Source organism: Tympanuchus pallidicinctus, unplaced genomic scaffold, assembly GCF_026119805.1.
Source record: "Tympanuchus pallidicinctus isolate F22 unplaced genomic scaffold, pur_lepc_1.0 scaffold27, whole genome shotgun sequence".
NCBI lineage: Eukaryota > Metazoa > Chordata > Aves > Galliformes > Phasianidae > Tympanuchus > Tympanuchus pallidicinctus.
The window spans coordinates 6,818,946-6,843,208 of record NW_026294744.1 but is presented as its reverse complement, the minus strand read 5'-3'; the positions used below and the strand labels follow the sequence as shown (position 1 = coordinate 6,843,208).

At 38.1% G+C, this 24,263-nt stretch overlaps 1 protein-coding gene across 4 annotated transcripts in view; it reads right to left on the bottom strand.

The window, feature by feature from the left end:
- The window catches only part of ITPR2 (inositol 1,4,5-trisphosphate receptor type 2), a 272,614-nt gene that overhangs the window by 65,685 nt on the left and 182,666 nt on the right, over positions 1–24,263 (bottom strand). For all 4 annotated transcript variants that reach the window (XM_052690593.1, XM_052690590.1, XM_052690591.1 and 1 more), the window contains 8 exons: positions 15,879–15,987; positions 14,130–14,317; positions 12,628–12,811; positions 11,786–12,042; positions 10,705–10,905; positions 8,951–9,061; positions 2,913–3,008; positions 1,627–1,746 (listed from right to left, as the gene is read on the bottom strand). In XM_052690593.1, the coding sequence (XP_052546553.1) occupies positions 1,627–1,746; positions 2,913–3,008; positions 8,951–9,061; positions 10,705–10,905; positions 11,786–12,042; positions 12,628–12,811; positions 14,130–14,317; positions 15,879–15,987 (1,266 nt within the window). The remainder of the gene's footprint in view (positions 1–1,626; positions 1,747–2,912; positions 3,009–8,950; positions 9,062–10,704; positions 10,906–11,785; positions 12,043–12,627; positions 12,812–14,129; positions 14,318–15,878; positions 15,988–24,263) is intronic.

Here is a 24,263-nt window from a genome sequence, read left to right as displayed (position 1 = left end):
GAAGTGGGTATTTAGAGCGGAGCCAGAAAAGGAACCCTGCAACAATGGCTTTACTGAGGAGGGACCAAGTTCATATCCTGCCCATCCCAGAGTGAGTGAAAGGGCACAAAGAGAAAGAGTTTGGGGTCAAGGACCAGCAGTCCTGTGCCAAGAATCATAGCTTTTCATTAGCAGAGGAGAGGGAAAGGCCCCAAATTGCCTGCTCTTTCATTGCTCTGTTTTGATGGTGGGCTTGACATGGCTGCAAAGCTATTTTAAACAGATACATGCATAGTTACTGAAATATGAGAAGATTAAAAGTCATTTTTGTGAAAAGATAGTTGTTTTTACAGTGTACAGAGCAAATCATGCCATTTCATTCTACAGAGTTTGATGGAGAACAGTAAATTGCTGCCATGATTCTATGTGGCCAACATACCCACAACAGATGAGGCATTTGGAACAGCTATGGAGGGGCTCTGTGGGCCTCCCCAGCACATGAACCAGAGCAGAATTTATTCTATACTCCAGCTAACTCATGTACCCTTAGGAGTGACCCCTCTGCTAAAATGATCCCAGCAGTTATTACATACACACTTTTAGATGTATATTCTACTCCCAAAAGGTTATTTCTCATTGTCACGAACACTGTCAGGTCATTTAACATGAGCTGACATAAAATACCAACATTTTGACTTGTCAGATTTGTAAATCTTCATTACAAGCTTTGGTACTAGGAGTAAATAGTCATACAAGGTAAGAAGCTAAATTTCTTTCCAAAAATTGTCCAATCTTTGACAAGCACCTTATGTACAGTCCTACATACAGCACAAGAGTACAATGTGGTCATCCATAACAACATAATAACAAGACTTACTACTTAAATATGCTGCAAGCATGTGAGCACAATTCAGTACCCATTTTTCCATTGCTTGTTTGAAAAAAATACTACATTATACCCGTGTAACTAAAGATTTTTCTTCTTTCATTGAGCATTTAAGTCCTCATACTTAACAAGTATAATGAAAAAAGAATATTCCCTTATCTCCCCTAAGAGATAGATAAGAATCTGTCTCTTAGTAAAATCATTTATAAAACCATGGCTCTTTCAGAAACAAAAAAATGCCATTATTTATGATACAATAAAACTCATGTGGTCTTCATTTTTTTTCAATATTCTTAACACAATTGAAAAATAAAGTAAATTTGATAGTAAAGGTGAAAAGAGTAAAAAGGCTCAATTATTCTTATTAGCTAAGTAAAGAATATATCTAAAATAATTTGAATATTTTCAACTCCAGTTTACTTGATATCCCAACTGAAGCTACTAATTAAAATGCAGAAATAATAACTTGATTTATATAAATGAGATGTTAATGTTAAAGAAAGACAAAAATAAGTGTACATTAATTGCTTTGCTCTACATTGTTATTTCACATAAATAGTGCCTACCAAATTACTCGGAGTGCCACCTGTTACACTGATGCTGCTTACTTGTCCTCCTATCGGCAGCACTCCAATTAAGGTTGTGTTGTACAAAAATGTAAGACAGAAATCATAACAAGGGATATTGGATCAGACAGGTTTTGAGTGGAGTTTAAGCATGCAATGCTTTTCAGGAATAATAGTACAACAAGTACGGAATACCTGATGTGCCAAAATATAAATATTATGGCCAACATCTTTTGGGGAGATGCCATCATCTCCATTTTCCTCCTCATGGTCACATTCTAGGCCTTGGTTGTATGCATTCTTCATCACATCCACCTGCAACACAAACCGAATCGAGATGAAACAACTGACATTCTCAGCCAAAAATGCACACAATGTTTGAACATATTCACTTTGTTCAGCCCAAGCTTGGATGGGTGCCCTGTAGTTCTGAAAGAAAAGCAAGCAGTCTGAGGTACACTTTTTGAATAAAGAAGAGCGTGAAGTATTTATGAAGCTCCAAAGTGCTACACTTCTTGTCAGCAAAACTTCTTTAACCACGAGAAAGGAACAGGAATGCTGAGTCTTCATGAGCAGATATTTTCACAAATGCTTTTAAAGACAGATCAACAGATATCACAGTGTCTTTCAGTACTTACACTGCAGACACGATCCTTGTCTGGCTACAGCAGGCTGCACTGCAGAGCTCTCCAAATAGTGTAACAGAAAAGAAATACTTAAACCAAAAAGAAAAGGGAGGCAAATACTGGGCAGAGTGCTGGTGTAATTTCAAAATACACAAAAGCCTCTTGCAGGACAAAAAGACAAAAGTCCTCAGCTGCCCATGCAGGGCCTGATCTTGCAGTTGTACATTAGGAATGACCTCAGTGTGCTAACATGCCACTGCAGCATTGACTCCCAGAAGCCAGCATATCACTGGGCTCCATTTAAGTGCATGGGCTGATTCCCACATTTCCCCACAAAACAGGATTTCCAGTCACTCTTTGACTGGAAACAATTTCTCCAAACTTCCAATTGATTCAAAATTCCTGGAGATCTAAACAAGTACCGTGCTGGTTCCATAACACAGCAACAACTGTTGGTAACTTGTTTGTTTGTTTGTTCATGAGATGTGTAAATACACACACAGACAGAGGCACACACATGCATTTCTGTTAGCACTGCTTCACAAACTGCTCAAGCTTGATTTCCCAGCCCCTGACAAAGCATACTTGCAGACAGTCTACCAGGGTAGGATAATTTAGTTAGGAAACAATTACAGAAAAGTGCTTGGAACGGATAAAAATAATGAAGTCGTAAAGACTGAAATCATGCGTGCTTGATCCTTTGAAAGCACTTTTCTGTGAATTAGTACTATCTTGATACATTGTGTCACTGTATGCTGCCAACACTCCTCAGTTCAGATGCAGACCATTTTAAAATGTTTTAATGACATTTTTTTTTCAGCCAAAAGATTTATGAATATTCAGAAGTTTTCTCACCAATTCCTTTGGTCTCATGTTGAAAAGGATTCTTTCTGCATTCTCGCTGTCTTGCCTGCTTTCCATAATAGCCAGCAAAAGCTTGGAGGCATTGTTCTAGAGATACAAAACCAAGTTAATGCAAATTTAGAATCTATTTCATGGATTAACGATCCTTGCATTTGTTTTAATTGAAATTACTAGAACCACTTTTTTAGTGGATACGATTCGGAACTACTTGCACCTTTTATTTTACTGGCATATTTAATAGGGCTTTTCTCCCATTTTCTCCCATTCTCCCTTACAGCATACTGTAAGGCTAACAAATCCTGCATGCTATATGGAAAGAAGCATTTTAAATATTGAAAAATTCTGACTCAAATACAGAGCTTTGTTCTAAAGAAATGAAATCCCATTTCCCTTTTTTTTTTTCTCACCTAGCAATTTTTACCATGGCATTCTGTTGAAGCAATACTCAGCACAGGTAATTACAAAATGCATTCCACAAAAGGCCTCATCATTCCGGCAGTTTTCCTTCCCCTCTGTTTTTTATAAATGCTAATTGGTTATTATTTAAAGGACTCTAAAGCAAACTGTTTTCACACATGCTTGAGACTTCATTTTACTATCAAATATTTCAAGGGGAATGTATAAAGATATCCTTTGCTCTGTCAACTGTCCACTTCAGTCTGAGATCTCTCCCACCAACTAAATATTATGAACTTCAGCAGACATAACTCAGTAGTACCCTGGACTTTGAAGACCTGTCCTACCTCCAGTTACATCAACTATGAAAAGGAAAGAAAAAATGGTTTGAGAGATTTAAGCACCTAAAGCTAACAGGCCTCAGTGCACAACAGTTCAGTTCCTAGCTCTGCCAGAAGCTTCCTGTGTGATTCTGGCTAAGTTTGTTTCACTTCTCTGTAACTCAACATCTCGTTGGAGGTGGCAGTACAACAGCTAAATCCGATCGAACTCATAAATTGAGGAGACACCATGCCCACGCTCACCTGTTTGCTGGGGCTTCCTAACTATCTCAGCTTTCAGCAGGGTTTGTATAACCACGTTTTGTTAGCAGAGCTGAAAATGTGGAACATCAGATGCCAAGAAAAGAAAATAACGTATGGAAACTCAGCCAAATTTATACAATTCTTAAGTATTTTTGTAACTATGGTTTGAATAATGTTCTGCAGAAACTTGCCAGTTTCACAGCTAAAAGCCCACTGGTTTTCTTCTCATTTGGCACAGAATCAAAAAATCATGTAGATTGCACAATGAAGTCACGCATTCAAGGCTTTTGTCTGCACTGATCTTTCAGCAGTCTCAGTCCCTGCTCAAAACCCCTGCTTAGGGCTGTGTCAAAGATGTCCAAAGATCAAAGAATCACAGAATCATAGAATGGCTTGGGTTGAAAAGGACTACAGTGGTCATCTGGTTTCCACCCCCTGCTATGTGCAGGATTGCCAACCACCAGACCAGGCTGCCCAGAGCCACATCCAGCCTGGCTTTGAATGCCTCCAGCGATGGGGCATCCACAGCCTCCTTGGGCAACCTGTTCCAGTGTGTCACCACCTTCTGTGTGAAAAACTTCCTCATAATATTTAACCTAAACCTCCCCTGTTTCAGTTTAAAACCATTCCTCCTTGTCCTATCACTATCCACCCTTGTAAGCAGCTGTTCCCCCTCCCGTTTATACGCTCCCTTCAAGTATTGGATGACCACAATGAACCCCACAGCCTTCTTGGGCACCTGTTCCCAGGTTCATTGATCTGCATAGGAAAATAAGTTTTTACTGTATCTAACCAGAATTTCCCATACTCCAGCTTGTGTTCACTGTTCCTTATCTTTCCACTATGCAACTCCTAGATAATTTTGGCTCTATCTTCTCCTGGGGTCATTGCAGACAACAAGAGGGCTCTTTGAAGCTAACTCTTGTGCAAGCTGAACCTCACTCCATGTATCATTCTAATAGCACCCCACTGGAATCACTCCAGTACATCAATGCCTTTCCTGCTCCAAAGAGCTCCAAAATGGGCAAGATACTTCAAATGCAGTCTAACAAGTGTCAAACAGACGGGAAAGATCGCTTCTCTAAACCTACTATCTACACTCCTCTAATACAGTCCAAGACATGACTGGGTTTCTCTGCTGTGAGGGGGTACTGCTGACTGATGCTCAACTTCTCTACCAGGACAGCCACCACTTTCTACAGAGCTACTTCTCATTTAGTCAGCACCCAGCCTGTACTACTGTATTGGTTAATCCACCCCAGATTCAGGACTTTATATTTTTCTCTTTTCAAGTTCATGAGTTCTTGTCAGAGTATTTCTCCAGCCTGCCAACGTATCTCTGAACAGTATGCTCCAGCACAGGGAACAACAAATACATTCAAGCAATTTACAGTCTACGCTTGCTCTTAGGTATTTGCCTAGGCTTGTGGAACTTCAAGGAAAGGACTGCCTACATTGAAAGGGATTGAAAGAAGAACTTGGGCAAAAGGGAGACTGAAAAGGGACACAAGTTTATTGTAGGAAAACATAAAATGAAAACAGAAAGAGTGAGGATAAAGTTAGGACTGGCAAGGAAAAGACCCAATGTGAGGGAACCAAACAGAATTAGCAAGTATTTCCTAAGTCCTATGTCACAGCTCTAAGCCCTAGGTGGGCTTCTGAAATAGGGTGGGTTTCACCTACTCTACTGGAGCAACACCTGGAAGTTAGGCAAGATGCACATAGGCAATTCAAATGGTGCTTTTATGTGCAATTGGGATATGTATGGAGTACCTCATATGATGTGGAAACATTCGCTACTGAAGTTCAGAAAATGTGTGGAAATAAAATAAAGATTTGAGAATGCACAAGGAGAACTCAAAACAATTATGTTAAGATGTGGATTGAGAACTGGAGGACTGAAGATTAAAAGTCAGAAGAAGAAGGAAGGGGAAGGTGGAAAGAAGGAAGATTCATACATGACTGGAGGACCTTCTGGGAGAGGAGACTGGAAGTTGAGTGAGAAGTCAGTAAAGAGGAGGCTGGGTTTGCCAACACAATGAAATGAGGAGCAAGAACAATGGATGAGAAGATCAGACTGGGATTGCTGAAGTTGAATGAGACTCCATATGTATTTTTCTGTAGTCAAACTTGTCTTTCTGAAATAAAATTAGGACCACCCACTGGAAAAGTCTAGCCAGACTGTAGCCAACTTACACTGCAAAAGTTGAGCGTGCACAGTGAATAAGAAAGATCAGGTGCTGAGACCAGAGTACTGTTCTGAAGAACTGGATGGTTCTGCTTCTGCTGAAGAGTTCCCTTACAATGGCAAGCAAACCAAGTGTGGCAGCATTGGTAGGATTTCAAAATGAGGAGACAAGGGGACAAGACAGGCTGCCAGGTAGCTTGAGAAAGTAGAAGTGGAAACAGTGGAGGAAAGCCCCAGTTTACTCACTCAAAACTGATAAGGGCTTTGGAGCTGTTACCAGTGCAAGCAATCCTAGGATTAGAGAGAAGTCTACTGCAGCTTGAAGTAGGTGTGCCTAGAAGTTCAGTACGCAGGCACACCCTCTCATTTTTTGGCCCAAAGAAGGAAATTTCTGTCTCATAAGTCACTTTCTCCTTATCCTTCCCTATCCGATCACTTACGCCTGAGTTTGAGATGCTAGTTTAACACCTCGTTCCTCATTTTCTGCATGCTTTGAGATTCTGACATCCTGATTTCAATTCCCAGGTATCAATAATGAAAAGAGATCAAATACTTTGAAAATACAGTTTAAAGTTCCTTATAACACATCAGTTTTGTGAAAAATCAATCCCTAGGTGCTATAAAATGAATATCCCAAATGCTTCTGGCCTTCATTTCTCTTTTCCTGGGTTCTCATCTCATACAGTTTTTCTAAAACACTATAAGAAAAACAAAAAAAACCCCCATTCATGTCAGTCTCTCCACCCTTTTCCAGTGAATTACATGGGTTACCAGAATGACAACATCTCTTCATCCTTCCACTACAGACAGTGATAGATATTGAGGTCATACTCTGTGCCAGGGCTTAAAACTAGTCACTAAGAAAGGCTGGGGTGTCATATTCAAAATAATAAAAGACAGAACAGAACATTGTCCATCTGTTCACTCAGTGAACATTGTCTATCCTACTCACCAAATGTTTGAAGAATCCAATGGAAAATATAATCCATGAAGATGTAATTAAATACCACATCACAAAGTGTGTACAAAACAAGCCAAATTAAGATGGTATGGGAAAATATAATTCTTTATGGCCTTTGCATTGGTTGTGGGGTACATGTTCAGCATACAATGTTCTCTGAAAAGTGTCTGAGTTTGTTTGTATGTGTGTCAGCCTATATACTTAAAATTTTGTATTTTCACTGTAAAACTTACGCATTTGCAACTTCAGTTGCCTATAAGCACAGACAGACTGTCTATATTAAACATTAATAATCTAATTCTTGATATCACATCTGGCTCAGTACTATGCCCAGTTCGGTGCAGAATAATATGGACTTACTGTCCAGCATACGGCTGCACCAATAAGTGAATGGAGCACTTCTCATTAGAAGCAGCTGAAAGAGCTGGGGCTGCTTGGCCTAGAGAAGAGAAGGCTCATCAGGATCTTATCAATGTGTTTAAATACTTGATGAGTGAGAACAAAAAAGAGGGATCCATAGCAAGTGACAGACAGGAGGTAACGGGTACAAATTAAAATACACATGAAATTCTATCTAACAAAAGAAAATACTTTTTTACTCTGGGGTCAGGCAAATACCAGAAGTTTGTCCAGACAGTTTGTGGCATCTCCAAACGGTTACCTGCTGTAGCTGACCTTGCTTGGTGCTGGACTGTATGACCTCCAGGTGTATCTTCTAACCCTAAGTGACCCTGATTCTGTCAAATTAATATCAGTTCCATAGTTTGACCTGTTGGTATCATTCATTACAACTTTTGCTATTTAAACAACAGTGTGGCATACAATGCCCTGTGAATATGGCCAAGCTGGTCCTTGCAGCAATGCCAGTAAACTCTATTTTCTAGCTACACAACAACAACAAACTGAAATGGCACTAGTCTTTACAAGGATTGAAACCTGGACTTCAAAGAACTATCTGTGAGTTCAAAGTTAAATGTCTGCTTAAGTGTTTTTCTTGAGGGGAGCCTGAATTATGCTGCCATTCAATCATGTAATTACAGTTATTAAGATCATCTGTAAAACACTGTTGATTTGATGTTTCATTCTACATGATATACTGCTGCATTAATTATTTTATTAGACATTCATAATATTGCCAGTATGATGCAATGCAGCTACCGCAAAGTATTTGCTGGTTTGGGGGAGGAAACGAACCATCTGCAATGGAAATTCTTCATTCAGAAGGCAAGAAACAACATTAAATCATGGCTCCTCCTGGACGTATTCTACCCTGCTTGTCAGACAGTAGAGCTGCAAAGCTCCTCTTTGCATGCAATGGCGCACAGACCAGACAAACTTATCTAACTCTCCAGAGAATACAAAACACAAGCCCCCCACTCTACTCTTCACCCTTCTCTTCAAAGGATACTGCCAAGGGTAATAAAACACACTTTAACTGCATTGCCAAATTTATTTGACATTTTAATTGCAGGTCATCTGATATATTACTCTTTTCCACAACATATCCCTGTCAAATATTTTTTAAAGTTCACAGAAACACAGAATTCAGTATACACAGAGAATGAATGTTCCTCCCCTTAATAGGATAGCTATTTATTAGAGATTTTAAGTCCACCATGTAGACTCTTCATGCTAGCTTTATTGTATCTATTTGATAGGATTCTTCTAAAAAAAAGCTGTGGGTATACTCCCAAACACAACAGTGGGCCAAAAGGCCTTGGTAGAGGATCTTATGCAGATTAAGCTGAGCTGAATTCATGTGCACCATTTGTCTTCCAGGGCTGCTGAGTATATCACACTATGGCAAGACTAAGTAAATGTCAGGCTGCATGGAGCTCTCGCATAGGTATGTCTTCTATTATTACTCAAATTTAAATAAACAAATTTACATTTACTGTACCTTTAGCTGAAGCACCAAGTCCATGCAGTATTTGCCAAGAGGGTTTATGTCATTCAAGATGAGCGCAATTATAATATCAATCCCATTCGATTCATGGGTAGCTATGCAGGTCTACAAAATAAGAGAAGAGAGTCAGAAGAGAGGGAAGAGAGGAAAACAGAGACTGAGAACTGGGGAGAGTGGGAAAGAGAGGGAATATGCAAATTTCCAAAGAAAGAATCTAGAACTTGGACTACCCTGCCAAAGCAGAGCAGCCTGAAAACATGCCACAAATGGTGCTGGGGAAATATGTAGTACAGAGCTAATCCCAGCACTGTCAATAGTGAAGTATATAACTGAGGAAAAAGCAGTGCAAGCTAGAATTTGCCTGCAGTGAAATATGCAGGATTAGGCACAATGTGGTACAAGCTACAGACAACAGTCCACAGCAGCACTACCAGTTTTGGCTGAACACACAGCCACAGAATCTTAAAAGTCATACTGGAATGTATGTAAAATAAATGTCATTTGTATAATTCTATGGTATTTTTTTTTCAAATAGATTTATTGGACAATATGAAAGGAAGTTTTCCAGAAAGACGGAGGGACAAAACAAACAACACAAAGCAAACAGAGGAAAATGACAGTGGGGAGCATTTGTCTCCAAAACATGCTGCATTAGATTTGCAGATGGTTTAAACAAGTATAATTCTAATCCTGAGTGACTTCACAGCAGGTAAGCCTAATTAAGCTTTAATAATCATTCCCTCCCATTATCAGTAAAGTCAATGAACAAGTTAACTTGAAAACGTAGATTTTCTCTTTATTTCCATTGCCATTATTATTTTTTACAAATATTTTTCCCATTCACTAATAGATCAAATACGACTGTTTAAAAATTCGCCTACTAAAGGATTTTTGTTTTTAAAGTTTTAAGTAATGCCAATTGATAACCAGCAACAGTAACAGAAGCACTCTGCACTTCATTTATGTATGTTAATGAAGGAGCATTAATAGTGCATGCATTTCTTCAGCTGTCCTTAGTAGCAAGAATAAATTGTGTCTCTGTAATTTTGCCCACTGATATTTTCCCATCATTAATCCATATTAAAAATTCTGAAATTTCATCCACTGTGACAACTTCACTACAGTTCTCTTCAGATCAAACACAGCAGCATGTAAGTACACTCTGCATTTCTATACTGCCTCAGATTAGCACTGAAGAGACAGCTACCAACAGCCACAACTCGAAAGGCTGCATGGTCTTTATTTTCACCCTTTTTCCTATTGATACCCTAATTAAAGATGTCAACAGGTTGCACAGCAGAACAGTAAGTTAAATTTTGTGGCGGTTGTGTTAAATGGGGAAAGTAAAAATTAGCATCCTAGCTAAAAACCTAAAAAGGCAAAATGCATGAAAATGGGGAAAAAAAAAAACCCAACAAACAATATTATTATATAGGTAATGTAATTCCACAGTTGTGACTTGAAATCCAAAGTCTCATGAAGTGAGATTCAAACTATCGGCCAAATTATACGACATTTAACTCTCTCCAAAAGGACTGGAAACACTGTATGTAAACAGACAGGCTAAAGGAAAAGTCTGTTGTCTGGCTTGAAAGGATTTCTCAGGCCTTACGCAGGTGCGGGATGTGTTCAGCTTAACCACAGTAATTGCACGTGGTCTTATGTTATTAACAACATTGAAGAGTTTACGATAAGCACAAAGACACCATACATTCAGGTAGACTGTTCTGCATCTATTCAAGTCCTACCTGATTTTCATGGCATGGACCTTGGCAATACTCAGTCAAGCTTTCCAGTGTCTGGTTCACCAGAGCTACGTTCCTCTCATTGATGTAAAGCCCCAGTAAGCCTAGCCCACCTGTTGTGCTTCCACAGATACAGTCCAAAAACTGAAGTGTCTCACAAACAAGGTTGTAATTTGTTTTATTGTTCTGATGTCTTAAGAAATTCTGGTGGATGGAGAAAAGGAACAAAAAAGATAAGGAGAAAGAGAGAGTTAGAATCATGTTGAACACAATCTTTTTCATAAAATTACTGACAGGTTCAATTTATGACCACATGATTGCCCTACCTTAGTTACTGAGGTACACTATAGTGTAGAAAATAAATCAGCGCAGCAGTGGAGGACTATTATTTGATTAAACCAGTTGGGAAAGAAGGGCTTAGAAAGAGGGCATGTCCTAGAGATGTCCTGCCCCATCTGTTTATTATGGTCGTTTACTTGGGAGGATCTTGTCCCACAGATGAACAAGTATAGCTGCACATTTCGACTGCTCCATGGAAATGCCAATGCGCAACAGCAGCTCAGCTCAAGCTACATCCAGTCCTGTTTTCAGGGAGGCTACTGGACACCACACTGAAGCAAATCTGCAGAAAACTCATTTTGCAAAAGTTTATCTGGTGGTAGTAATATCTACCAGAGGAATTGATAGCAGAGACACATTGCATCTTACACCCTTCAATCATAACACCTAGGGAAAACAGCAGTACCAAAACTTTGTCCAGAAGCCTCTTGTGGTTTTCAAACTTATGGTAACGGATTCACTATTGATGCATAAAAATTATACTGACAGGAACGTTTAACAAACTCTCAATTCCATGTGGCTGTGCTGCGGTTCCCACACCGCTCTGAGGGCATAAACATGAACTTAAACTGAGCATGCAGACAGTTCTTGAAAAGGGTTATTTTATTACATGGACCAAAAGAATAACAATATTTTAGCCACCGTTATTCTGTAATAGAAGCCAAGCACAGGCATGTTCTTCTTCCTTCATGAAGCTCCAGCTCTTCTAATACTTCCTTTGAAACCTGGCTCAAAAACAACTTACCTGGAGCTCTCGGTTGTGGTTCTCACAAAGCAGTTGGAGAAATCTCAGTATTGGCTGCATGATTGCAATAGCAGGACTCATTACTGCTTCTTCTGTGGACTTTTCCTCTGCATTTGCAGCATCTGCTCCTGAGCCCATAAGATCTATTTCTGGGTCCATTTCTCTTCTATATACAGAGTAAGCCTTGGATGTTGCAGAAGATGCTTCTGTTAACTGAACTTTCATACCCTCTTTCAGATGCAGTGTTGAATCCTTCACTGAAAAGAAGATAATTTTCCTTAATTTTTGAAACAGCTTTTTGCTTGTTTAATTAAACAATAAGAAAACAACAACAGTGAATGCAACTTTTTCTTTTTTGGTGCCTAACTTTTCAAAGACCTCTGGGCAGCTTACAAAGAATATCAAAGCAACACTCATGAAGGAATAGCATGTTCCAAATTAACCACAAACCAGAGTGAAGCAGAACATTAAAACAAAAAGTCCTACTATTTCTCTTCCATATACAATAAATGATGAGAACAATGGAAGGACCACAGGGTGGGCATTCTTTCCTGTGCTTGCTCATGTGAAATAGCCCCACTAGCAGCCTGTATTTCAGCTTCTCTAAAAACATGGGGCTATATCTTCTATTGGTGCAAGCTGCCATAGCTTCACTGACTTCATCAATGTTAATTCCATGCAATCAGCTTAAGTTATGGTCTGTAATTTAGAGAAAAACAAACAGGTAGTGCAGCAATAATTAATACTAAAACTTATTGATCAGTGCAGCAGAGCATCAGTGGTGCAATACATACATCTTGAGCATAATGCACTATGGGTGCACTATATGGCTGCCTCCTTACCTCTCTTTTTGGGTACAGATATGGTTAGGTCACTATCGTCATCTTTCTTTTTGCTCCCCAGATCAATAGTGTTCACTGTCACTGTTGATCGTATCTCTTGCTGAGCAGCTTTCATACGGTCATACAGGACTTTAAAGAATTTTTCTGACTTTTTTTGCTCCTTCAATTGCTGGTAAGTTGAATACTGCAAGGAATAAAAAGAGGATACTCATTAGTTATCAGTCTTCTAAGGAAGAAAAAATACGGAAACAAAAAAGATTACAAAACAAAAAATGACCACTGCACAACCAATTATTTTACAAAGTGATATAAAAGATTGGTAACAAATATTGATCACTATTTTTAAATTTGGATAAAATGGCAAGCAATGCTACTTGCAATCTTTGAAATGTCACAAAATTACCCAACTAAGTTAAATTATTTAGTGATACTCCCCATTTCTCTCCAGGTATTCCAGAGATACAATATTCAATCTGCAAGTAATAGTGAAAGTAATTGTTATTATGTAGCTACAGCAGGAAACAGGAAACTCCCAGATTCATATTCTATGTTATAGCTTAGCCTATACACATTCTTGGTTCTTTATAACTTCAGAATTGGAATTAATATTTTAGGTTATTAAGTACAGTCCCCTAGCATTACTGTCAAGTAGGCTGAATACCATTTTCAACAGTTTAAAAACTGTCCCAGAAGTGATGTCCTCCTACAACCCCCTACCAATTCATTTTAGAAAGCTGCAGTAATACCTCACTTCTTCAAGACTTTCTAGATGCTCTCTAAGGGTGACAGTTGTATTATCTTTTTACAGAATAAAGATACAGGATAGGATTCCTCTCATTTAACTTTTAAATCTTGAAATGAAGTATATGTTGATTATTTAGGTTCCTGTCAAATTCAGTGATGAGATATGGGGAAAAGCTGGGACCAATTTATGCCATCTCTCCTCTCCGCTGATCCTAGAGTAAGAATAAACAACTAAACTTATTTGGCTAAAGTTGGGTAAGAGCAATATCTCTAGTCTTTGTGAAAAGATCAGAATCCATAGTTTTAAGCACTTAATTCCTTTGGAACAGATATTGGCAGTTTCAAATGACCAACTTTTTCCTCTGGAGATTTAGAAAAAAGTCCCTACATGTTTCCAGATTTTTTTAAATTTTTTTTCTTAATTTTTTATTTTTTATTATTTTTTGCTATTATAAACTTGAAAGCTTAGGAATTACTACATTTACAAGGAGAAGCGTGAAATAACTGGAGATAATGCTCAGCTGGCAAAGAACAACTGCACAACATTGAAGGGGACAGCAGAAAAATGTTTTCTTCATTGAAGACTTTACTGTAAGAAATACTGCATGATAACATGAACTACCTACAATAGTTTTTTAGAGGGACATACTATGGTAATAACCTCTCTACAGAACTCACTTCAAAGAGGTTCTTTTTATTTGACTCCTGACTATATGCATTTGAAAAGCAGTATGCGAATAAGTAAATGAAATAAGTACCTGTGTTTGTGCATTTCCACCTTCAAGCAATGCAATACCAAGCAAAATGCCTTCTGAGAAAATTCTGTCATTTTTGGTGCTGACTATAACATCTATGACAAGTTCTGATGCACCTTCTTTATCCAGAAGGCACTGAATATCAAACATGGATACTCCAGACTTATCTGAGTCTTGTCCTACAAATCCACCTGTAAGTCAGAGAAATACATACCATTCATGTTTGTTTCACGCATGTATGTTGAAATAAATCTATTTGGAAAAACATCCAGTAGCAATGTAATTCATTTCATCTTGAAATTCTGTTAGAGGCAAGATTCCTCTTGAAACAAAGATGTTTGTGTGAATGTGCCAATGTTGGTCCCCAAGCATAAGAAACAAAACAAAAACTCACACCACAGTTCTGTTAACAGCATTCAGACAATAAAGAAGATCAAAATGAAACTGATTTGTTCACAGAACCCTGGTTTTAATTACTGCATACACTAATATACATGCATGGCCAGAGATCTGAAAAAGCTTTCAAACCTGCTTTTCTCAGGTCTAATCTAAACAAAGATTGTATACTCATAAATCCACTCTCATTATGGGTATGACCTTCTAGCTAAATTTTTTTGCCAGTCTAAATCGTAGATCAGTAACATCACAATAAGTTAACACAAATTAACACAAATTAAGTTAACATAAATTAACTAATGGTGTGATTCGAAGGGATTTTACTGAATTGTATTAAGTCATTAAATCAGCCATATTTTATTATTAGTCATTATCATATTTCCTGCTATACACACATTATGCACATGTAACTGCACTTACCATGAGGAAAAAATATGGCACTGTTTTAATCAAAGCAGTACAAACAAAGTGTTTCTGATTTTTTAAAGAAGCCATGCATTTATATACACATTTTTCACAGAGAAAAGACAAAACACTAATTCTGTATTCTATGGTTTGCTACGGAATAAACTGATGTACAAGACACTCAGTCTCTGATTTTTCTCCTGTATCAACACTGAAACACACAGAGGATCAGCCGAATGACATGTGGGGAAGCCCACAAATCTGGACATGCCTTTAATATATACTGATAATGTGATGGCCAGCTTTGTTATGACGTGGCTCTACACTTCATTCTGCCATATTTCCTATGACATACATTATGTTTGGTTTTATTAGAAAGCACTTTATTGTAATCTACCTTGGCTTCTATAACACAATAATACAAAAATGAGGTTATAAGGAACACCCACTCAAACTTTCTGCTCACAGTAGTTAAAGCAGGTCCTCACAGCCTTGTTTTGAAAGAACTGACATTCTACAGCCTCTCTAGGAAATTCATTTCATTGCTTAAGTGATATATTTGTGAAAAGCTTTCCCTTATATCCTACTTTTTTTAATGTGCTAGTGGAGGATCCGGAATTTTAAAAAGTTGATTGGTTTCCAGAAACAGCAGTGGCTTTGTTCAAACACTGCATGCTTTGCTGGATTCCTGGATGTGGATTTATTAGCAAATGGTGTTACCAATCAGAATTGAACTGAAGGACTGACTTGGGGGAATGGAGAGATTCACTTTCTTAGTGCTGGCAAATGCACACCAGCCATCTGAGACAGGTGCACACAACCTCTCTTCTAACTGATTGCAGAACTCGCTCCATTTATTTGCCAATTAAATCCCTGGAGCACATTCAACATGCCTTTTAAAAAGATGGTGCTGCTAGTTTTGTTTTTCTTAAATGATGTGTGTTGATTTACCTCCCACTTGTGCAGTTTTGCTGTAGCTGGTAGACAGAGGCCCATTCATACCACTTCCATATTCTCCTTTAAAGTAGCGATACAGGAGTATTTTCCTTAAAGTGTTGCCCTTTAGGAGAAATACAAAAATAGCATAAGAAACTTCACTATTTCCTTTGTTTGAAAAGCCAGGTGTTTATAATAGATACATAATTTATTTGGTATTTCCTTTATAATTAGTAAACATGAAAATAGAAAAGTTGTCCATAAAACAAGCATTTAATGGTCTTATCTAACACATTCCATGGCAAGAATTCTGAAATACTGTTGTACAAGCTTTCTCTGAAGATTATTTTAAACTCACTGATGATAAATCAAATATCTCTACCTCAACAATTTCCACCGACTACCTGGAAGATGTGTATTTTGAAACAAGTTCTACAAAGAACCAATGCACTGCAGTCTGTGTGTGTCTGTCCTACCCTGCCATGGCAGTACTTTCTTCCTATTTTCTGCAGCTGAGTAGTATCGTTCCCTCTTCTCTGATCTTATATCATCTGAAAGAAGCCACATCACATGAAATATTAAAACAGAGAGATGACATTTGATAGAAGAGCTTCCTTTACTTCCAAAACCAAAACTAGTCAATATTTGCATGCAGCTCTCTGAAGAGCTTCCCTTTCATTTTCCATAATTCTGCAAAACAAGATGCACCGAATTAAGAGTGGGGGTACAATCACTTGGCATTTTCCTGTTGCCTTTGGTCTCCTGGGGACACCTGCAGTCAACACTCATCTTTACAGAGGCAGCAGGTGACAATGACTGCAGATATAAATGTAAAATACTCAAGACTTTATTTGGAAATAAGTATGGCAAGGCTTCCAAGTTTACAATAGAAGAGAAAAATTATTCATTTCAACAGTTAGGCAGTAAAACAACATGATTTATTCTTTGCATTTACTCACCTACTGGTTTTAATGAAGAACAGGTCTTAAAAATATGTGTACCAGAAGCATTCTCTGCACTTACAGGAAACATACAGGTCACCAGCACCTGCATGTTAGCCATAAGCTTTTCAGTCTGTACCTCTGAAACCAGAGGCAGCGATAAGAGAGGAAGCAAGACCCAAAAATATCTCAGGAAGCACAATCCACACTCATATGTCTCTGTTAACTTAGTAATATTTCCAAAAGCAACCAAAGGCCACCATGGGGCTTCATTGCTTCATGCATCTCAAAAAGCAATGGGCTTGTCCATCTCAAACAAGGTTCAGAATGCAGTAATCTGTATAAGTAGGCTGACAGTGCAAAACTGTCCTTCCTTGTTCTTGTATTCTGATGTTTTCATAGAGTCTACACAGTCTACAGAGTTCACTCAATTAGCCAAGAAAATTGCAAGATCTATATTAAAATATCAAAATCCATAAACACAATGGCTGCAAGAAAAATAAAAGTATCACCTACACATCTGCAGTGCCAAGGAATTTATTATGTAAATCTTTCAGATGAACTTAAGCCAGCTGTGGTCTACACTACGGAAGAAGACCAAGAACCATCAATGTTTGAACCACACTCTTTCCCAGTCTAGCTTTCAGTGGAGATTAATCCTGCCCACGTGGGCAAGATACAGCTCATAAGAAATTTCAAGATTACTAAAGTCTCTTAAAGGCATATATATCACAGAATCATAGAGCTTTGTCACACAAATAGCATCCACAGAGGAGAAATCCTTCCTATCACCCGACTAGGACCCAGCCCAGAAAGGGACTGCATCAAGACATGCCTGTAATAAGAAAGGCTGGCATTTGCCAAACCATTTGATTAACCACAAAGCTTGAGGGAACATCCTTAACTGGCTATCTGTGTAGTCTGCTGATGATGAACAGAGCGCCATGGTAAATTATATAAACAGTCACAGTGCAGTCACGGGAAGAAACACCAAAAGGCATCTATATGTAGTTAAAAATAATACCCAGAGTCACAAGTTTTATCGTTCAATCAAAACAGCCTTTATTTTATCAGGAAGAACGCTGAGGACCATGAAATAGCATTTGACTAATAACCTGAACAATTCAGCACTTGGTCTCGTCTGTAAAAGAACAAGTGTTTGCACATCTCAGATCATTTTTCCTGCCTCGTTACCTTCAAAAGACAGCAGGAGGAGTAGTGATATGAATATGGTTCTCCAACTGGCTACAGAATGAGGAATATTTTCCTGACTGTCTGCAAACTGAGACACAGACATCACCTCTTGCCCCCAAGGAGTCAGTCTTCATTATTAGGATTTTCACCCTCTCTCCCTCCCTCTCTTAACCTCTCGTGAATCTAGACACACACAGTTCTTAGATGCCTAATTGCCAAAAATCAAGAGCATTGTGTTTGAAAACCAGGAACACAGTGGAACCTCTGCTTTGCCAAAGAGCTGTACCAAAAATGTGCCCTCAGACTCAGCTCCACATGATGCAGGCTTGGGATCTTCAGCCCCTTTGTGATGACCTTGAGAAGCCATCTGACTTCCCCAGGTCATTTAGTTTCTTGTGAAATTAGCAGCCACTACAAAGAGAAAAAACTGCTCTCTGCAGCCCAGCAGCACATACTGGAGCTGAGGAATGCACAGATGCCTATGCAGTATATCAGAAATTCCTGTCACCTCCAGTGCACGACTGTGTGAGGTATCATACAAAAGAATGCTAAAAAGACCCTGCTCCCAGAAAAAAAAGTGCTGATCCTGCTGGCATAAGTCTCTGCGTATGCTCTTGTGGGAATGCCAAAAAACAAAGTCAAGAACTGTCCCATCATCTGGATGACACAATCCACTGCCAGGGCAAGTAAGATAGTCATGCCATTGGTGCCCTTGTGAACGATTTCCCAACTTAGCACAGCCACAAAATTAATATTGCCCAAAGCAAATGAGCACAGCAGTGGTATGAATAAGCAGTTTGCAGCAACCATTACTGACACTCATACAACTGAAGCAGAGGCCAAAAATAAAAGCACACTAGGCAGTACAGTGTTGTCTTCCTTGACTATGTTTCTTCACACAGTAGAAATCCCAGCCTTCCAAGTCAAATCTCTCCCCCACTGGCTACGATAAACTTGCCCTTATACCTTTTATTAGGGTATGGAAATGGTATGTAAACATCGGTCAGCTGACTGTAATCCTTCTATAATGGCTAGAACATTGTATAGCCCTGAAAAAAACCCACAATGAAACATAATAGTCTTATTGTTACCCATGAATACCACTGCATTGTGTCTAACAAAAGCTAGGATAAAGACTGAGGACACAAGAAAGCAACAACTGGTTATTGTTCTTGCAGTTTTAAATAGCCTGAGATTGACAGACAAAAGTTTCCAATAGGGAAGAATTATTCCAATAGGAACATGTAGACACAAACAAATTACGATTTTCTCATTATTTCATTATAATAGTTGGTCTTTAAACTTGATTTTAACGCCTTAATAAAATGGTACATTCACTTTCTTTCTTTGAGACTGCAACATGCTGGTTCCACATTGGGATAGGATGTTCCATGTGGAGAATAAATGCCTGAGAGTGTTTGGCAGGTTTATCATGGGTACTTGCTTCAGCATGAGCTCCCTGTGCAACAGCACCAAAATTGTTTATACTGTCTCATATAACTGCATAAGGAATTTGAGTATTTTAGAGTTGACTGTGTTCCAAAGTTTGAAATGGTGGATCTGGTTGTCTCTTCTGACTTTCACTTGCAATAAGACCATGAGATAGAAATGTTCAAATTATCAGTGATAACACAGAAAAGGCAGTCACATCCAACAGATATTTCTCATACATAGTGGATGATGTGGCTATAGTCCCATGCTAATCCAGGTGGATGCATGAGTATTATATTTCAGTAACTTCCACCTAAATATTACAGAGGAGCTGACTGGGACATCTGCTCTACTAATACACGTTTTTGGCAAGTTGAAATGGAAACAAAATCTCAGAGAACTACGAGAAATCTAATGTGCAATGACACTGTTAAAAACGTAAATATGATGACATTGATAAAATATAAGCTGTGAGTTTTATATCAGTTCTGGGCCAAATAAAGTAATGGATGATTCTGAGCTCCATTAATGCAAAATTAAAGGAAGCTACTATAAACCAACAGTAGTTACAGTATTAGCATTGTGTCATAATAATTGTCTAAATATGGGTTTTAAAAAATAATAGACCTTCTCTAGCTTCTGATTATTATTTTCTCTGATCTCACTCGTGACGAAAATATCACTCCGGTAAAGTCTGAAAAAGTGGTGGTATGATCATTCCTATAAGGCAAAAATTATGATTGAAAATCTACAGTGTTATAATCCCACAATGATATTTGCTAAATGGCTTAACAGCTAAGACAGGATTCAATTTGAAACTCAGACCAAGAAATTATAAATGAGCGCACAGGCTTCTAATAGGGAACCTCAGTAAAGACCTATTGTCTGCCTGGTATTTTTTTTAAGCAAGTAGAAGAACACAGAAGAATAAGATAATTTGTAAAGGACATACAAAGAAAACAGGATAGGGTCAGAACATTTATAACAGTTTAGGATCATTTATTCAACTGAGAAGAAGCAAACAATTTGTGTCTCAGTATGTCCAGATACTTCTGTGTTGAGTTAGAGATGTAATAGCAATAAAGAAGACCATAAAATGTAGGCCTTCATTCTAGGGAAGATCTGAAGGTCTTGGACAAAAATCAGCAAAACGACATTTTGAAAAATCATGCCATTCTGGAAATTATAACCAGAGCTATAGAAAGGATTCATAAAACATAAAACTATCTTACTTATCTGTGTGTAGAGGCATGTTTCTGAAGGAATACTGCATCAGAAGTTGGTGTCTATAGTTCAAGAAGAATTCTGATAAATTGGATTAGATTTGGAGAAGTTCTACAAGAGTGATTAGAAAATAAAACATGTCTTCTCATCAGAAATTCAAGGTTTTCAATCTACTGAGCTTACCAGTCTAAACATGAAAGGTACAAACTCTGTTTCTGACTATCTGCATGAGAAATCTGTTAATGGATGACTTCAGCCTGCAAAATAAAGATGTAAGACACAATGCTTAGATGCTGAAGACAGATTTAGCTAGGAAAGAGATAGAAGTGGTTGAATTTTTTCATTTGTCGTTTATGATTTTGCCTTTTGCCCCTGCTACTATGTGAGGGCTGCTTCAAAAGTAATGCCTCCTATTTTATTATACTGGCCCACGATGGCAAAAGCAGGTATCAGTAGTATAGCAGTAGTGGTTGAACCTTTCTGCCAACATGCCGTTATATTTTGTTGTGTGACAGGTGGCAGCAGAGGGGCAGCCTGACAAAATGGCACCTGACATAAAAGTACGTATGAAGCAACGGTGTGTCACTGAATTCCTCCGTGCAGAAGAAGTTGTACTCACTGACATTCACCAGTGCTTGTTGAGTGTTTATGGAGACCAAACAGCAGATGTTAGCACTGTGAAGTGGTGGGTGGTGCATTTCAGAAGTGGTAACAGTGACAGTGTGTCATCTCCACTGGTGCAGATTTTTATGACTGCACTGTGCAGGTTCTTGTTCACCACTGGTGAAAATGCATAGCTAATACGGGTGATTATATTGAAAAATAGTGTTTTGTAGCTGAGAATTTGCTCTATGAGACAGTGCTATTGTGCACTCTGTATCTGTGGTAGTTCCCATGGAAACAAATAGGAGGCATTACTTTCAGAGCAACTTACATACAAAAGTAAGTGCATGTAGCCATCAGAATATTTTAAGAGGTGCACAGAGATGCTCGCAGTTACTAAGTGGTAATTAGATGGGTTCCCAAACAGAAAGTATTAGAGGATCTTGTGGTCTATATGAAGAGAACAAACTAGGTGACAAAAACCATGTCATTTCAATCTATAAAGACATCATGCCACTTTTTCATATTGTAAATACAGGCAAAGTTTAAAGCCTGACTCTCAATGAAAGCTGTTAAAAAAGACACAAGTTTTTTTCCCATCATTTGTAAATGAAATTTCTGTTTTGCTTGACCTGAGCATCTGCTCAAGGGTGATTTTTTGTTGCTGTTTTCCACCTGTTTTTATGCTATTTTGTTCTTTTATTTCCTTTGGTGATGAAACAGGGCAGGGGAAGGATGAGCTTTGAAGTTACCAAGTATGAAAGTTGTACAGTTCCTCATTAATTTATGGTTTAACCTGATCATGAAATGGAAGATGGTATCAGCATTATTATCTCACCTCTAAAATGGATTAACCGAGGCACGCAGCTATCAGGCGCACAGAATTGCACAAGGAGAACTTGGAAGAGAACTTCTGAGCTCTGACTCTTTCTATGGCCTCCAAGTGGAAAAATGCTGTCTTCATGCTGCCAGCAAGTTCCAGGGGGCTTAGAGAGTGAGGGAGGTTGTCTGCTTTGGGGTGATGTTTGTTTATTTTCACACAGAGTGAGTTTTTTCCTGGTTTTGATCTTTTACAACAAGATGTTACAATAGCCAACTGATAGTTGACACTGATATATTTTGAGCAGTAAAATATGATATCCAAGAGCAAACTTATTAGCACACTGGGGCATATATTCACTCCTACAAAAAAAGTATTTATAAAAATGAAGTTAGGTCCAGCTGTTGTCCAGTCCTGCTTTCACTAAAATCAATGGGAGACTTGCCAGCAGCTTGAGGAGAAGGAGCAGACGTACTTTGCCTGGCAAAAGTTTTTATACAATTCTAAAAAGAAAAAAAAGAAGCCCACAACAAAATATGTACCAGACTTCATGACAGAGTTCTCCTAGGAGAGCAGAACTGGCCACCCACACCTCTCAGCTGTCTCTCATTAGGCAGAGACTCTTCACATTTTAAATGTGCCATTGTTTAATTCTACACAAATCTGGTATTAATCCCACTTGTCTTAATACAGCTTGCCTAAATCACCAATGCTAATTGATAAACCTGAGGTTGTGACTTCTGCGGAGACTCATTAACAGGTATAGACAAAAAAGAAAGGTAAGCATGATGACCCTTCTCAAAAATCTAATGACAGTGGTTGAAAAAAGTAGCTAACTTCATAACAGTTGCTTAATTCTTCCCTTTACACATCCAGGTTTCATAAAGCTTCAAGATAAAGCACCAAAATACTGCAAAACAAATGCTATTACCAGTCTATTTTCAATACCGATAGTGAAAAGAATAGTGGATACATTGCAAGAAAAACAGTTTTTGCCTGGTAACTGTCCAATTTCACACCCTGAAGAAGCTCAGGAAAATATTATATTAAAAGAAAGATTTTTTTTTTTTTTACTATTACCACGAATACAGCAGCATAAGGAAACTGTTTGGATTAGTGAAAACTCCAGAACTATTGCATTCAGAATACAGTTTGATTTTGTTTAAGATTTTACTACAGGGCCATAAAACTTTATTATTAGTCCAAAGTCCATTCTTCTTTTTTTTTTTTTTTTCCCCAAATACAGAATATTTACAGTCATAACATTTGTATACATAGAACAGGTCTTTGTTACGGCAAATATTACTGTTAAAATCTCTCACTTTTCCTTCCACTGTTGCTCACTTAGTTACATGGTTTTCATCTTTGCTCATAACACACACTCACAGAATTGATTTTTTTTTTTTTTTGCACCTATGTAATTTTTTCTTTGCACCTTTGTCTTGTACAAGATAAAGCATGGAGATGCACAATAACCCAAGTTCTCCACCACTGAAGGAAAACAATATAAGATTTGACCATGATTGTTCAGAAGCATGTATGACTGTCACATCAGTAACATACTGTAGAAAAAGACCAGTTCTGAAAAGCATAATTTTCAACAACTAAAATTATATAAATCTTACGTTGCAGGGGGTAAACCTTCAAAGTGATGCACAAGGAGTTATGCACAAAAATCCTATTATTTGTTAAAAAGATTTCTGTACGGAAGTCCCTGCACTCTCCAAGGAAAATTTACCATAAGTGTCCTAATGTGAACATTTACAAAAATAGACAATTTCTAGATGTATACTTATGAGTACCACCACACTTAGACATTTTAAGAGCAATTTGAAACAGGTAGCTAGGGAAAAATATTAAGAGTAGCCAAGTAGTATTTTCATTATGTTGCTTTGTTTCACTGTCTTGCTGTTGTGTTGAGCTTCAAAGCCCAAGCACTACAGACACCTGATTTACTAGATAAAAGATGCATTGCAGAGGTATTGCTTATGCTATTTTGAATTAGATATGCGAGGTTCTTCACTGTTGATTTAGGATTATTAAAGAGGCTCAGGAGGCACTTCAGGATTTCAGTTTTCACCTACTCATTTTTACCCCTCACCAGCTCCACTGATTTCTCAATTTCATCCTTTTCTACCAGCTAAGTTTAATGAAGAGACTTCAGAAATATACGCAGAATTTGTGCTA